The 15,610-nt window shown below is 42.8% G+C and overlaps 1 protein-coding gene across 1 annotated transcript; it reads right to left on the reverse strand.

The window, feature by feature from the left end:
• Positions 1 to 5,452: 5,452 nt before the first annotated feature.
• On the reverse strand, positions 5,453 to 10,793 carry LOC125547387 (probable fatty acyl-CoA reductase 4). The gene is made up of 10 exons (XM_048711273.1): positions 10,619 to 10,793; positions 10,420 to 10,523; positions 10,008 to 10,210; positions 8,821 to 8,921; positions 8,036 to 8,231; positions 7,277 to 7,438; positions 6,969 to 7,050; positions 6,566 to 6,832; positions 6,330 to 6,457; positions 5,453 to 5,621 (listed from the first exon to the last, which is right to left on the reverse strand). The coding sequence occupies exons 1-10, from the start codon at positions 10,695 to 10,697 to the stop codon at positions 5,453 to 5,455; spliced, it is 1,491 nt and encodes a 496-aa protein (XP_048567230.1). The 5' UTR covers positions 10,698 to 10,793.
• Between the last annotated feature and the right edge of the window lie 4,817 nt (positions 10,794 to 15,610).

Here is a 15,610-nt window from a genome sequence, read left to right on the forward strand (position 1 = left end):
ACCGTCGCTGCTGCCGCCTCCTGTGTTCTCGCCGGCCACGTGCATGCAGCAGTGTGCGGCTGCGGTTGCAGCTCCCCCTGGTGATGGTCGTAGCTCCGGTGCGACGGCCATAGCTCCGGTGGTGCCGGTCACCGGTGGCAGCACGCCGACAAGAAGCTTGTAGAAAGTAGTACTCACCCTCAGGTTGCCGTGGTAGCAGCAAAAAAAATGCCGGTAGTAGCAAAAAAAGTGTGTGGTTCCAGCAAAAATAGCTCGCCGGTGCCGCCACCCCCGTCGCCATCGTAGCAAAAAAGCTCGCCGGTTGTAACTTTTCTAGGCGCTGGTTGTAGCAAAACCGCCACCCATCATCACCAAATTAAGAAATCATTGTAGCAAAACATGTAGCAAGTTCCGGCAAAACAAAAAGCTGGTTCCAGCAAAAAAAACACATCGGCGATGCGAGGCGTTTGGTTCCAGCAAAAATCACCGGAAGCAAAATCCAAAAAGAAGTAGATGTAGCAAAAAGGGTAGCAAGTTCCAGCAAAAAATAAAGCTGGTTCCAGCAAAAAACAGTCTGCGATGAGAGGGCACGTCCAGTTCCAGCACCGGCAGACGCTGGTTCTAGCTCCACAACACGTCGGTTGCAACTCCGTCGGGCGCCAGCGAGGTTTGCAGCAAAAACCATCCCGGCGGCGGCGGCAACGGTGAGCGCTCGATTTTGCATCAACGGGAACTCCTGTAAAGGACAGAGTGTGTGGGAGTGGTGGTGGTGCTTCTTGGTGTGCTGCGTGCAGTAACAGAGAAGAAAGGGGACGAGGGAAAAGAAATCCAGGGGAAGAAGATGATGGGGAGTGGCCAGAAAAATCTAGAGACGAAGAGATAAGGCGGGCTTGCCAGTCCACGTGGCCAGCTGTCCCCGCGTTCGATGTGCACTTTTTTTTCCTGAGGTTTGCGATCGATGTGCGTCTGTGATGCAGGAATCACTATGCGATCAGACGTCTCGTGCTGGACCGGCCCAAGTTTCGGCCGGCGAACCATATAGAAACGTTTCCCAAAACTATTGTGTGGCCTCACTTAGTTGAATGAAACTGATCCCAGTTATGAGAAAGCAAGCTCTCCTGTATGTATGATGAAATTTCAGTTGAAACCGGATTGAAAAACTACGTGTAACTGTATCTGTGTAATGTCCATTTGATGCATTTTATATCGAAAGTAATTCCATGTTGCAGACGTAAAAGATGTATAGGGAATGTATGAGGTTTTTTTGGATAGTTACAAGTGCCAAAGTTTATTTGTATCATATTTTTTTGGCCCGTGGTTTAATTGAATCGTGGTTCCGCCACCTCATCAAGGGTAGAATATATTGGAGCTAGGAGCTCAAAAGAACCATTCACACCGGACTTTGCAGGGCAGTGAATAAGTCAGTTAATACAGTCGCACTTTACACTATTGTACTAGAGCCATGTTTTACATTGTGTAATTCTTTACCTTCGAGCTAGTGAGATATGACCAAGGAAAAAATAGCGCGCTACAAGATTTAGTGCCACCCTTCTCCAGATTCTATACACGCTATGAAGTGCAAACAAACGTCGGACGTGCTATATTTGAAAGTAGCGTCTTGTGAAAGAATGTTAAATAAATCACAAAATGTCAAATAGGAGGCACCACAAAGTCAGCCAATGCATTTAATCCAAGTTTAAACTAAAGTTTGAACTCGTTGTGTTCTCTCTTCCTTCCAATTCATCGAGAAGGCTGTCAAATCCGCAGATCTCTACCTAGGATTTGTTAGCCCCGGCGTCCCCTGCAACGCATGCTCCCCATCTCCTCCACAACACACCCCTCGTCTCCTTACGATGGTAGATGTAAGAAGTGGCCACAGTAGCGCTTGTGAGCAGCAACAACGCATTAGAAAGCAGAATCAGGAGCACGCACGTGAGCAAGAGCAGCATGAGCTTGAACTGTGGAAGCAGGAGAGGTAAGTATTATCTAGTGGTTGACTTGCCAACAATGATGGTGTGTTGATGACATCGCCCTTGTGAGGTTGGCTATTGTCGATTTGGAGGTAACGGCCGCCATTGCCACTCACAAGAAGACGCCGCCGGCGCCGCTGATAGCTCATGTGCAAACTGGGAAGGGGTATTGCGCTGCTGCCTGTGAGGCGGGAGACTCTCTACGGCGACACCCCAATGACATGCGACAACATGTAGGGAACCCATGATGTGTTTGCCAGTGGATCTTCGGGGGGGGGGCGTCCAACTAGGACTTTGTTCCTGTACAATGTCATGCAATGTTTAACTATGCCTTATTTATTTCAATTATGCACAAGGTGATGTTCAATTATGCAATGTGATGTTTAAGTATGAACTATGTCACTAGTAGATAAAGGGCCTTTAGTCCCGGTTCTGGAACCGGGACTAAAGGCTCGGTACTAAAGCCTCCCCCTTTAGTCACTACTCCAGCCTGAGCACGCTTAACTTCCGGGTTCTATTATCCCTTGTTTCCAAGTCTGCACTTGTTGTTTTCCTGACAATACTAAGATGTCAATCCTATTAACCCTCAGGAATTTCACTGTTTGAGTTTGAAACTATTGTTCTAAAAAACAATAATTATTTAGTAACACTAATATTTCTTGAATAAGTAGTTTGACCATAGTTTGACCACAGTTTGACCATAGTTTGACCAGATTTGACCAAAATTCAAAAAAACTGAAATAATTATTTAGTAACACTAATATTTCTTGAATAAGTAGTTTGACCATTGTTTGACCACAGTTTGACCATATTTGACCAAAATTCAAAAAAACTGAAATAATTATTTAGTAACACTAATATTCTTGAATAATTATTTAGTAACACTAATACTTCTTGAATAAGTATTTTGACCATAGTTTGACCAGATTTAACAAAAATTCAAAAAAATAACTAAAATTTGAGCATAACTTTTTTTTTCTTTTAGAATTCGAGGATTCTAAAAATATGCAAACAGGCCATAGGCCGTCAAAATCGGAAGCGGATTTTCGTTCTGAACATTTTGATATATTATACGTTTTTTTCCGACATCGTATGCAAAAGTTATAGCCGTTTTACATTTTCCCTACATTTTTTGCAAAACATGTCCAAATTTAAGTTTTTAAATTTTCCTAACTAGTAGATGTAGTAATATAACTATCTCTCGAAGGATTTTATTTTTTGAAGTTTTTATCACTTTCTTTTGATTTTTTCGAAACAAAAAAGGCGATCCAAGGGGGGTGGGGGTGGGGGTGTGGGTGGGGGTGGTGGTGGTGGTAGAGTTTGAAAATGGGACCTTTAGTCCCGGTTTGTGTCTCAGACCGGGACTAAAGGTCTAATCTTTAGTCCCGGTTTGAGACACAAACCGGGACTAAAGGGCACCGCACCCTTTAGTCTCGGTTCGTGCCTCAAACCGGGACAAAAGGGCTCAGGTGAACCGGGACTAATGCCTTAGCCGCACGAACCGGGACCAATGCTCACATTAGTCCCGGTTCGTGACCGAACCGGGACTAATGGGCTGCCCCGGCCTGGACCTTTGCCCCCTTTTCGACTAGTGTGTGGTTGTTGTTAAGCTTGTCATAATTAACACGCTTTTTCCATTGTTATCTCTATCACTTTACTAGCATGTTGAATCTTCACAATCAAGCTATCATTGATAGTGTGGTAATTTTAGTTTTACCTCAATTATGTTCATATATAGTGTAACAACGGGAGGTGTTGTTCACTATCCATGTTAGCCTCATCCAATGGCATATATTACATAATAGTGCAATTGCAATTTACTTTCTATATTTACTTCTTGCCTGTAGGTACAGATGTCAGGGGTAGAGATCCTCGCTTTGACTCTTTCTGTATATGGGGCAATGAGATTTTCATGAACCAACATCAAGTGAGGAAATTAAGAAAGATTGTTATGATGAACTTTAGGATGGTAAGAACTATACAACCTTCTTTTTCTACCCAGAATGAGTTATTAGACAAAAACATCCGAATGTTTTAGTTTTTGGCATTTTCCAAAGCAATTTGCTCGAGATTATCTCACAAATTACATGAGCGGTGTTGATCAACGAAATTTGAAGTATTTCACATATTACAGCGATGTGCTAGAAGTCTTCCTCAAGATGGGGAAGGATGGGTGTGCGGTCATCACAAGGGAATGGACTGAAGTTGTGCATGCCTTCGGTGTGGAGGATGGCATAATATGGGCATGCAACTTCTCCGCCTCTACCTACGAACAAGTAGAATGTCTTTTGCCTCTCTCTTTACCGTCTTTAATGTTGTTGTGGTTCTTGTTTTAATCTAGTGTTTCTATAATGCTTGAACATATGCCAATGTGATTTGAATTAGGCAATGGTGGACAAACCTATGAAAATTGGGTATCTATATGATGAATATGAAATATCTAATTGCCTACTTTTGAACTCGGGAGATTTTTCATTTGCATGGACTAAATTACGGGAAAAACCAGCTGTGCAGGTCATTATATTGCACAAGGTTTCACATAGCAAAACGTGTGATGAGCACCTAAAGCAGGCACATTTCGTTGATGCAAAAACATGTGCGATGAACCAAAACAACACACACGCTTTAGTCGATAAAAATGTGTGCCATGAATCAAAACGTCCTTACTACACACATATGTTATGACCGGAAATGTGTGTGATGATAGACGCATCGGAAATGGTGCTCTAAGGATGAACGTGTGTGATGGGAAGCCTTACCGCACACAGTTAGCCAAAGGAAAATGGGTGCGTCAGGAATAGCACCACACACATTTTTGAATAATTAAACGTATGTGATGTGCACCGCACGGTAAAAGGCTCGAGAGAGGAAAGTGTATGTGATAGGCCACTTAGCCCACACGTTGTCTTTTCATGAATTATCTTTATATTTTGAGCATCGCAAAAAGTTGCACCACGTACGGGATGGTTTGTCCGATAAGCCTCTCATCCCACATGATCCCAACAGAGGAACGTCTGGGGCACTGTACATATCACAAACGCGTATGTCACCAATAATTTTTGAGGTAGGTCTGGGCATCATATATGTTTTCTTTTACTAAACATGCTCGTACCATATCGCACATATGTTTTCCAATCTTTGTTTACAAGCGGGGGGTTTTATTCATGCGTGATGGATGCTTTTAAATTCCTTTGTCCGGATGACATCTAGCTATACTTCTTTTCTTTGGTTTGTAAATAGTTGATTCCTCTCCTCTTCCATTTGTATCTGCACACACCAGTTTTCACAACATTGAATTGACTGACATATGCTATCACACATGAGCATCGTCTGGATCCATGAATATACCTTTAGCCTTTAATATTAAAGATATACACATATACAAATCATATCATTGCATGTGCTGCATTTATTACAAATAGTGTCGTTTAGCCGTTGATATAGATTTTTGCTCAAGAAGACAATCCTTCAATTATTTTGGGGTTAGGAAGAATAAAAAATAATTATTCCCGTCCCTTCTTTTTGCATCCATACTTAAGCACAGCTGGAACGTGGACGCTCAAGAGGTACGAGTACCAATCGATAGATTTGGGTTCAAAATTAAATATGTTGCCATCTTTGCCAACCATCTTTACTTCCATCCTCAATTTTGTTAAGTTCGTGTCATCAAAGCTTCACAAAAGGACATAAATAAAATTGGATCAACATATATAAAATACAAGTAAAAATATGCACCGCAAGTGTAATGTTACTTGTCAAAGTCCGAGCTAATGTGAAAGAAATAGAGATATCAACATTCGTTTTGACATAAAACTATAGGGGCCAGAGATCCCGTCAGCGAACTTAATAGAGTATTCCATCCATCCCAAAATAAGTGTCACTGATTTTGTACAAATCAGCGACAATTATTTTGAGATGGAGGGAGTAATTAATAAATAAAGATATGCAGGAAATACACCCCGTTGTTTCTTTCTTTTTCGCCTTTTTATTTTTCCTTTGCATGAGAGGACCTTATTTGGCTGTGTGCATCTTAGTTATGCAGAGGCCGGATGTAATGCTTAAATCATTTAAGTAATAAAAGCGCCCATTTTCGAAAAAAGGAAATACACCCCATGAAACTCTAGTTCGTCCAAACCATAATAAGGACCTATCTACTAGTGTACCGAGCTAACTCACGTGTATAAATTCTAACAGTAACATATAAACTAGACAAAGTAGCTAGTGACCAAAAAGGGTTATAAGTTACTTGTACATGGACCAATATTCCTAAACTAATCGCTGACCATGTCGCTAAAGGTACTGAAAAAACTACTATCGCTGACCATGTCGGTGCCCAAAATGTTAATTTAAAATGGAACACACGCAGAAGATGAATCTTACCGTCCTTTGAAGAAGGCATATGGTGCGTACAGCTTGACCAAGAGCATTAAGAAAGTGTATCTTTGATTGTGCTTGTTGTAATATTGTGAAAACAACCCGCAGAATAATAGGCTCACCACATGCAACATCTGTTTAGTAAAAATTAAAAGATATGACAAAAATATGTGAGTCACTATACCGTATATGAACGCAATATTGGCATGTATGTATGAATTATAGAACATATGATTATATACCTCAAGCGGTAGCTTATACACCAGGATCAGATATGCATGGAAGTAAGCGAATCTCTTGAACAAATATGGTCTTCTGTTTTGAAGGGGTTTCCCATTCTCTAGTACACGAGGATGGATGGAGAAATAATCCATACACGCGTCCTCAAAAACATATCCATTCAGTGGATTCCTGAGTGATGAGCAAACGTGGTAAATGGCTTGTGATTTCTCATTCCAGTGAACAGCCATGGCTACCAGTGTTGCATTTACCACCATGTCAGCAGGGACCTATATATACAGAGACTATTAGTATCAGTCAAGTTTAAGCATCAAATCAGATTAGCCAGAGAACTATATGAACCTGGAATTCAATGAACATGTATACAACCCTAATTGTCAGAACATATCATTGTATTTTACTCACCGCATCCATTATGTCTTTGCGATCACCTATGAAACATGGGAAGGCTTCCTCATTGTATGCGACAATTATAGCATCAATTGTCCTGGACATAAAATTGTGGTAAAGTGATGATCTGAGGCTAAGATAAATATGTGTTCTCTGGTATATTATTTTTACAGCAGGACAAGTTTTTCAGCATACATGTAAACCGGGTCACCCTGTATTTTTTTTTCTATCTTAATGAATTCGACAGAGCTCCTGCCTTGCACCAACAAATAATTCGACACCGTTTAATATCGATTGCTATTAAGTATAGATTTTGAGAATACCTTGCCCCTTCTATCCACCCAGGAATTGGATCTTGATAAGTGCTGGTTACCATCGTGGGTCGAATAATTACAACAGGAAGGTCTCCCTTCTGCTGCCCAAGTACCATTTCCCCCATAGCCTTGGTCAACGTATATACGTTTGGCCATCCAAAATGGCAGGCCCTTCAGAAATTCAGGAACAAATTAGGTACTGTCATACAGCAAATCCAGTTGTTTGTCGTACATCTTGTATTCTCTCAGCTTACAAATCAACTATATTTTCATAAATTTGTTAATCAGATATTCCTTTTGATTAGCGTTCGATTATTATAGCTTTTCATCACCATTTTCAAAAAGAAGCTGTTCACCTAAAGCATGACAATTTGCAGTCCTGACAACAGACACAGATCTATCAACCACCTCTCTAATTTGGCACTGGTCATGATCTACCAAACAAGAGGTCTAATGTCATTTGATACGATAGACAGATTATTAATGACATAACTAACTTAAAATTTTGATTAAAATTCTTTGTCTCTCCATGGATATACTCAACCCATGAGGAAAACAAGAGATATTCATGAAAACACATTGTGAAATGACTTTGACTACTTCGACATAAAAGATAATTTACATTGCCTATGTGAATATGCTATCATTACATGATTGGAAATATAGGAGAAAATTATGCTATCGTCTCTCCCTGGACATTCTCTTGAAATACAGGTCAATATTTTATATCTTATAATAAAGGGAGTAACATATTTAAATCGCTTGGACCTCTTTAAGCCAAGTTCTTTCATTGTTGCCTTCAATTGGCCTGAGCTACCACCATTAGCTGCTGTGAGCTCAGCCTTGACCATCTCAACCAGCTGCAGCTCAGCTTCGATGTCCATGTGGTATCCCTGCCGTAGTGTTTTACCCATCTGGAGTGCTTTCTCCGGTAAAAGTCCTTCTCGGGTACCAGCTACAAAAGCTAATATACAGACAAAAAAAGACATGGCTCTTAAAGATTCTTTTTGGAGAGCTTGCAGGAGGCTGCATGTACATGTCAACATGGTTATTGTAGTTGATTAAGCATTAAGCATATATATATTCTCATCATATTGTACAGTTATTCTCCATTTCTGATGAATTAATCATCACATATATGGGAGCGGCGATTTATATGCTACACAAAAAATAAATTCCAGAAACTGTGAAAAAACATATTTACATGATTCCGAAAATGCCAAAAAATAATCACGGATATCTATAGATGTGCTTACAAATATGCGAAATCTGATCATCCATCAAACAAAAAGTAAATCAACTTTTGATCAACATATTTATCTTGTGTGTAGGCCAAAACTGCAAAGACATGGTAATGGAAATTTCCACATAAATACAACATATCTCTATGTACATCTATAGAAAAAAACTCCAGAAATTGTTAAGGTTTTCAAATTCCTTCGTAGATTTTTCTTAAATAAAGAGCTCTATGTGGCCCACTGTGTTCTATTTTGACTTTCCGCAGACAATAGGATTTTGGACAAGTGGGTTTATATGAACAAACACCAACATACCAGTGGAAACATGAAGCAACATTTTCAGATTACGACACTTCTTTGCCAATTCGCATCCATATTTGGCGCCTAAAACATTAGATGCTAGACCAACATCATACCTGTACATGCAATAAAGTTCAATTAACACGCAATAAAATCTAAGAAACATGCAAAATAATCAGTAAAAAGAAATAAAAAAACATTAGGTTCCTTGTGGTTCGTTTAAAAATCAAGATTTTTATGTGGTTTGTGTACAAGGGAGTGATTCTAACAAATGGCAATTTGACACAACGTAGGTTGGAGGAGAGTAAACGGTGATGTTTTTGTGGTCACGAGGAAACTATTCAATGTTTATTTCTCACACACCCACTAGCCAAATTATTATGGCAAACAATACATGTGTTCTTTAACATATCTCCACCTAATAGTGTCTCAAATCTGTATGGTAAATGATTAGGTAGGGTGGAGCCTAATATAGCGGCATGAATTCACATGGGAGTTTGTGCATTACTTTGGTCTATTTGTAACTGTCAGAGTGATTGTGTGTTTAAGACGACATTTTTTTTGCAGGTTATCTACTTGGCATCTAGATGGATCCCTTCGTGGTCATTACTACATTGTGTCGAAGTGAGGGAGCTTATGGCCTTTGGGTGCATCCAATGGGACATGGGAGCACGGTTTACATATAACAGTTTGGATGGTGGTCCAATAGTATTATAGGTGTTTAGTGATGGTGTTCTATTTTTACCGGTTGTGCCTATTTGTTTACTTTCTTGAACTTGTTTAATTGAGATGCTATTCGTACTTTGCTACACTGCTCTTTCAAATAAATGGGTATGTGCATCGCTTGTTCAGAAGCCGGGGGTAATCCTCTTTTTCGAAAACAAAGAAAAAAAATTCCTTGTGATGCAATTAACCTATCATCCGGATTCAAGTCCTAGACTTGACGTGCTCACACATTCCTATATTTTATTCAGTCTTTTTGGAGCTATTCTACTGGTGGTATGGTGTGCCAGTTAACTACAAGGTGTCCATGATGACTTTGTCAATCTCAATATCTATCAGCTCATTTTCTCAAAGGTGCTCAGAGGATAAGATGTGGTCTGCGTGTTGTGTACTGTGTTTCAAGAAAAGACAAATCAGTAAAAAAAATCTGGAATTATTCAACTGTTTGATCTTTGACATCGGACACCCCCAACCAGTACCTTTCATAGAAGCTAGTAGTTGCTGCCCCATTGATGATAACATCGACCTCCTCACAGAGGGCATCAAGTCTGGAGCTGTCAAGCCCGAAGTTTTGAACCCCGACATCTCCGTGAAGCGGAACTATCTTCTCATCAATGAGCTTCAGGAAACCAGTGAGCCCATGCTTTTCTCGCAGGGTATTGAACAGATCATTCCCCAGCACCTGCGCGAGGAAAAGTAACTAACACTGACTAAATGAATATGCAGTGTAATGAGTTGCGCTGTTCAGATACAGCACGCATAGCATGATGGCAGCTGCGGCAACTGGAAGCAACAATTGCAGGATTTTATGGTTGTGTATATCACATGATGTAGAGCAGTAGAGGCCGTGTTACCCTCCTTGAGAAAAAATGCACGATTTTGGTTTGTTACCTGGGTTTGGATGCGCTGCTCGGCCGAGGCAGCATCCGGGGCGCGCACCAGCAGGTAGAGCTTCTTCACGTCTGGTTGTACCCTCAGTATCTTCTCCACCAGCACTATATGCGTATACGTATTAGATAATGCAAAGATGTGTGTGTGTGTGTGTGTGTGTGTGTGTGTGTGTGTTTGGTATTAGTACTCATCAGCGTACATTTTCCAATGAAGCCAGTTGAGCCGGTGACGAGGATGGTCTTGTCCCGGAAGAACCCAGCCACCGCACCAGCGTCCATCGGTGAACGTGAAAGAATACAAAGGTAGTGGGGTTTCTCCTGGAAGCTAGAAAAGTGGAGTCAAGCCGGCCGGGTTCAGGACGAGGCTGTGCCTGCGTTGTGAGGTAGCTTATTAGCTAGACCATGAGGATGCACGGCTGCCACTCTTATAGTGGATCCAGAGCCTGCGTGAGTTAGGTCGTGAAAGATTTTACGCACTCGCCTTACCTATATGGATGTGGCCTGGTGCGATTGTATAGCCAAAAATATCAGGGTGGAGGGGTCCACATTGAATTTGGGAGAAGTGGGTAGCGGGGCGCACTAGTAGAAAAAGAGCCATTTGTTCCGGTTCGTAAGGGCCATTTGTCCCGGTAGTTGAACCGGAACTAAAGGGCCGTTACTAAAACCTTAGGCCTTTAGTCCCGATTCTTACACGAACAGGGACAGATGGGCCTGCACATGGCCGGTGTGGCGAGCCCAGGTAGGAGGCCCTTTGGTCCCGGTTGGTGACACCAACCGGGACCAATAGGCGTCCACGCGTCAGCAGCTGGCAGGAGCTGAGGGTTTTTTTTGAAAGGGGTGGTTTAGGGGTTTTGGGGGGTTAATTTAGGTGTTTCATATATTGTGTTAGCTAGCTAATTAATAGAGAGAAGTGTCCTCTCTTATCTCCGTGCTTGGTCGACGCTACGTACTATATGTATAGAGAGGACTCGACACGCTAGCTAGTAAGCAAATGAAGGAAACAGAAGATCGTCATGAACATATGCATACAGAGAGAAGTGATATCGATCACCTCTCCTTCTCCGAGAGCTTGGTCGAACAATAAGTTCTCATATATCTATCCGACGCTACTGGCTACATATATACAATATAATTATCTCTTACAATATAATCTCTTAATTATATATAAAATCAGGGTCCACATGGTATTCTCCGTCTTTATCGATCACGTGGTCAAGAAAGAATGCCGTCAATTCCTCTTGAATTGCTCGCATACGATCTGGTGGTAGGAGTTCATCCCGCATCCGAAACATCTAATTTGAAGAAGGGGGTCAACACACACACACACACACACACACACACACATATATATATATATAAATGAAACTCAACACAAATGATGGTAATAAAATAAAATTGTGAATATTATTATTTACACACTTCATATTGTTTGTCAGAGTAGCCCCGCTCACAGGTCGTTTGGTGGATGGACTCGCAAATGTAGTATCCACAGTAATTATTCCCGGCTTCCTGCCACACCCACTTTACAAGAAATAGATGTCAATCAAACTGATAAGCAAGCATGCTATAAATGATATTGATGAAACTATCGCTTGAATCACTAGAAGATGCGCGGAACATGCTAGTAGTACTTACTTTCGGGTGTCTAAATTGCAGCTTCTTCGGCAGTCCCGGAGCTTTTGAGGTGAATTTTGTCCAAACCGTGCCAGACGAAGAAAGCAATTACTTCATATCAGGACATGAACAAAGTTGCCGATATGGTGCGATAATGATCGATTTAACTTACTTGTCGAGCATTTCAGTCATGTCCGCATACTCCTGGGGATCTTTTCGTCTCGAGTCTAAGACGGTTACTAGTCCCTGCTCAAACTTAATCTCGAGGAGAATATAGTGGAACCTGCGCATGCATGCATAACTCATCAATTACATTACTATAACCTGGAGTAATAAAGGAAACCGAATATGCACAAGACAGTAACACTCACTTGAAGTTGTAAGGAAAGAGTATTATATCTTTGTTTTCATTTATTACCAACGATCGTAGCAAGTTGGCCTCGGTCTCTCTGGCCTTAAATTCAACCGTATATGGATCTATGAGATTTGTGTTAACGAACCCAATATAACCGATTTGTCTTTTCTTCAATTCGGCGATATTCAATCTGCATAATAGAGTGAGGATAATTATAAATACATGCAATGAAAGAGCTGACCTATATATGTAGACTTAATAACAAATGTGGTACTTACAGAAAGTAGCAAGTGACCGTTAATTTATCGAGGGCATGTTGATTGAAAAACTGGAAGAACTCCTCAAATGGAACAATGAACAGATCAATTCCAACGAGGTCATGCTCCTCTTTAACTCTCAGCGTCAAAATATTCCTCCCCCCAGACCCTCTGCAGGTTTTCATGTACCAATCATGGAATCTTCGCATCATCGTTGTTAGAGATATTTCATCTTTGATGAGAGGCTTCCCGTACTCGTATCTGTGTTCGTCCACCTCCAAGAAATCATAATGTACATCGTCGGGCAGGTAATCTCCAAGATTGGTATAACCGGGCACCATCCTCGGATCATTAGCGACGATATCGCTAGACACCTTGAGCGGGGGCCACGATTGGTTCGCTTGTTCTCCGAGCTGGGCAATTTTTTCCCAGCTCATCGTTCTTTTAACCTTTGATCATAGTACTTCCCGACCGCTCCGCTTTGATAAATGACCTTTCAATAATGCGCTCATAGTTGCCTTTCGGCAGAGACTTTGGTGGTTTCTTCAGGGCAGCCAGAGTGCGGTTCGCTTTCACCGGATGTATCTTCTCCTCCGGAGGTGGATGTTTATTTGCTTTCACCCCTTCAAAGAAGTTTTTCACTTCGGCTCGCACGATCTTTGCGTTTTCCTCCAGGGTCCTCTCGTATGGTAACTTCTCTGGAGTCTTCAGAGAAGGAACGAATCTGTATTGCCTCCCGCCTCTGGCTGTACTACTAGATGCCGGAGCAGACGGAGTGGCTGCGGCTGTCTTCTTTCCTTTCTAACGAGGCGGTGGAGAAGGACTACGACGCACCGGAGCAGTCGGAGCGGCGGGTCTCTTCCGCCCTTGCTGACGAGGTGGAGAAGGAGGAGGCTGGCTACTCGGGCGTGCCGGCGCAGGCAGAGAAGGAGGCGGAGTGCCGCCACTCGCCGGAGAAGGAGGCTGAGTGCCCTGATCACTCGCCAGAGGAGGAGGAGGAGGAGGAGGAGGCGGAGTGCCCTGACTCGTCGGAGGAGGAGGGGAGGAGGAGGAGGTGGAGGCATCCAGTTCGGAAGGCTGATGAGCTTTCAGCCATTGGCATGGAGTCTTCAGAGAAGAACCCAGCCGAGTCTCCCCTTCACCCATAGGGTGGTCAAGCTCGAGGTCCTCAAATCCGTCTATTATTTCATCCACCATCACCCTGGCATATCCTTCTGGAATCGGCCGGCAGTGATAGGTTGCGCCAGGTTCAGGAGGTGCAAGAGAGCCAACAGCCGCCTTGACTTTCAATTTCATCCATTGTGTCATAAGGTGGCAATCTTGGGACTCCATGATCGCATCCACAGGGTAGCTAGCAGGAGCTGTGAAGACAAGCTCCTGCAGAAGCAGTTCGGTGGAAGCCACGCTGCTTCTCCGCTGAGATGGCGGGGTAGCTTCGGGGCAAGCTTCAGCAGGTCGTTTGCTGCGATTTGCTTCTTGTGCCTCTATCACTTGTACCCTTACGTGCAGCACCTGCAGTTGGGTATGCTCCACTTTCTTCCTCCTCCCCTGACATTTGTAACCGCCTGCATCTGGAAACCCAGCCTTCCACGGAACGGAGCCTGGCGTGCCTCGTGTCCGTCCAGGGTGCTCAGGATTCCCGAGGGCCATTGTGAGCTCGTCGTTCTCTCTATCTGGAACGAACGCCCCTTCCTGCACTGCATCGATATACTCCCGAAGCCTCATGACGGGTAGTCTCAGTTGCTTGTTCGTCCAAACGCACTTCCCTGATACAGGGTCTAAGTTTCCGCCAACCCCGAAGAACCAAGTCCGGCAACGGTCTGGCCAGTTCAATGTCTCTGGTTCGACCCCTTTATCAGTCATGTCATTCTCAGCCTTGGCCCACAACGGCCAGGCTTTGAGGTAGCCACCTGACCCCGTGCGATGGTGAAGCTTCTTCTTCGCAGCATTTTTATTGTTTGTCGCTGACATCTTCTTACTCTTGTCCGATGTCTTGTGGGCCACAAATGCGGGCCAATGATCTCTGATCTTCTCATACCGGACAATGAATTCTGGTGTCTTTTCTTGGTCGACAAACAATGTTTTCAGCTAATTCTTCCACCTCCTGAATAGTTCTGCCATCTTCTTAAGAGCATGAGACTTGATCAATTGCTCTATAACTGGCTTCTCCGGATCCTCCTCCGGCGGTAGTGTGAAATTTTCCTTCAGCGCGGTCCAAAGATAATCTTTCTGCATATCGTCGACATAACACACCTCAGGGTCTTCCTTCTTAGGCTTAAAACATTGGTGGATGCTGATCGGGATCTTGTCCCTAACAAGAACCCCGCACTGAGCAGCAAATGCTTCCTTTGTCCGGATGGGTTCAATCGGCATGCCATTGCGTGCGATTGCTGTGATCTCAAACCTTTCATCCGAGCGCAACTTTTTCTTTGGGCCTCTTCTCTTTACCGAAGTTGTGCTCGATCCAGAGGGCTAGAAAAAAGAAGAAAGACGAGAGTTAATTAATATGTGTACATACCAAAACAATGAATGCATCAATTAACTAGTCAGCACAGGCTTAACTAATATATATATACATGGCCGGACTCGGTTCAGTCACCGGAGCCGTCATCACGGTCTCCTTGCACCAGCATTGTGTCACCGGAACCATCATAATCATAGCCTGCTTCTTCACCCTGTCCTTCCAGACCATCGGTGTCGTTGAGAAATGACAAGACGGCATCACTTCCTTTTGCGATTATGTCCCCCAACACCGCTTCTGTTGCTTCATCTCGGGGGTGCTCCATAGTTTCTGCAAATATTTACAACATGGCAATTATTATTCAAACATGACAGATGGATATATTAGTGGCAAATGTAGAACTAGCTAGCTAATCACAATAAGGAATCATATTAGTGGCCTCGACACTGCTTCTCTAGGGTTTGGGGTGGCCTCGACAACGCTTCAAGGGTTTGGGGTGGCCTCG

Source organism: Triticum urartu, chromosome 3 (assembly GCF_003073215.2).
Source record: "Triticum urartu cultivar G1812 chromosome 3, Tu2.1, whole genome shotgun sequence".
NCBI lineage: Eukaryota > Viridiplantae > Streptophyta > Magnoliopsida > Poales > Poaceae > Triticum > Triticum urartu.